The sequence below is a fragment of the Hipposideros armiger genome, unplaced genomic scaffold (assembly GCF_001890085.2).
Source record: "Hipposideros armiger isolate ML-2016 unplaced genomic scaffold, ASM189008v1 scaffold_39, whole genome shotgun sequence".
Taxonomy (NCBI): domain Eukaryota; kingdom Metazoa; phylum Chordata; class Mammalia; order Chiroptera; family Hipposideridae; genus Hipposideros; species Hipposideros armiger.
Genome location: NW_017731389.1, coordinates 2,401,753 through 2,402,328, shown reverse-complemented (window position 1 = coordinate 2,402,328; position 576 = coordinate 2,401,753). Strand labels below are relative to the sequence as shown.

At 46.2% G+C, this 576-nt stretch overlaps 1 protein-coding gene across 1 annotated transcript in view; it reads left to right on the top strand.

Annotated features, from left to right (window-relative positions):
- The first annotated feature begins 248 nt into the window (after positions 1-248).
- Positions 249-576, top strand: part of ARID5B (AT-rich interaction domain 5B) — a 183,353-nt gene continuing 183,025 nt past the window's right edge. Inside the window, exon 1 of the mRNA XM_019638412.1 lies at positions 249-367. Within this exon, the coding sequence (XP_019493957.1) occupies positions 347-367 (21 nt within the window). The 5' untranslated portion in view covers positions 249-346. The remainder of the gene's footprint in view (positions 368-576) is intronic.

The following is a 576-nucleotide window of genomic DNA, read 5'->3' as shown; positions in this document are numbered from 1 at the left end:
GGTGGATTTTATTTTTACAAACCTTCCGATATGTTTTTTGCCTTGATCCATCCGCTTCCCGCCGAGATCGGACGGAGCCTTTCTCCCGGTTACGAATTTGATCAACCCACATTTGGAGGGAAACCTACACAGTTTTGACAGGAGATAAAAATTGAGTCGTCAGAGAAATATTAGGACATATTTTCAATCATTTTGGTGTCGCAGGGGAGGCAAGAACTCAGTTTTATATTGAGACATTACGCCGGCTGAAGACAGAGAATGTTTTTCCCTGCCAGGACCTGATGCAATCCATTCAAGCCAACAAGTTTGGAGAGAATGTTGAGTTCAATCAATTCAGAACGTCGAGATGGAGCCCAACTCACTCCAGGTATTTCGCTTTCCTCCGCTCCTCCGATCCCAGCACCCCCCGGCACCCCCCAGCCCCCCAGCTCACCCACACCTCTGAACCCACCCACACCCCCCACAAACTTTTCACCAAACTTTTACCCTCTGCATCCCCCAAAATCATTTTTATTGTTTAAAAAAATCCCTGCACTGATCATACATACATAATGTAATTTTACCGCCTCAGATGGA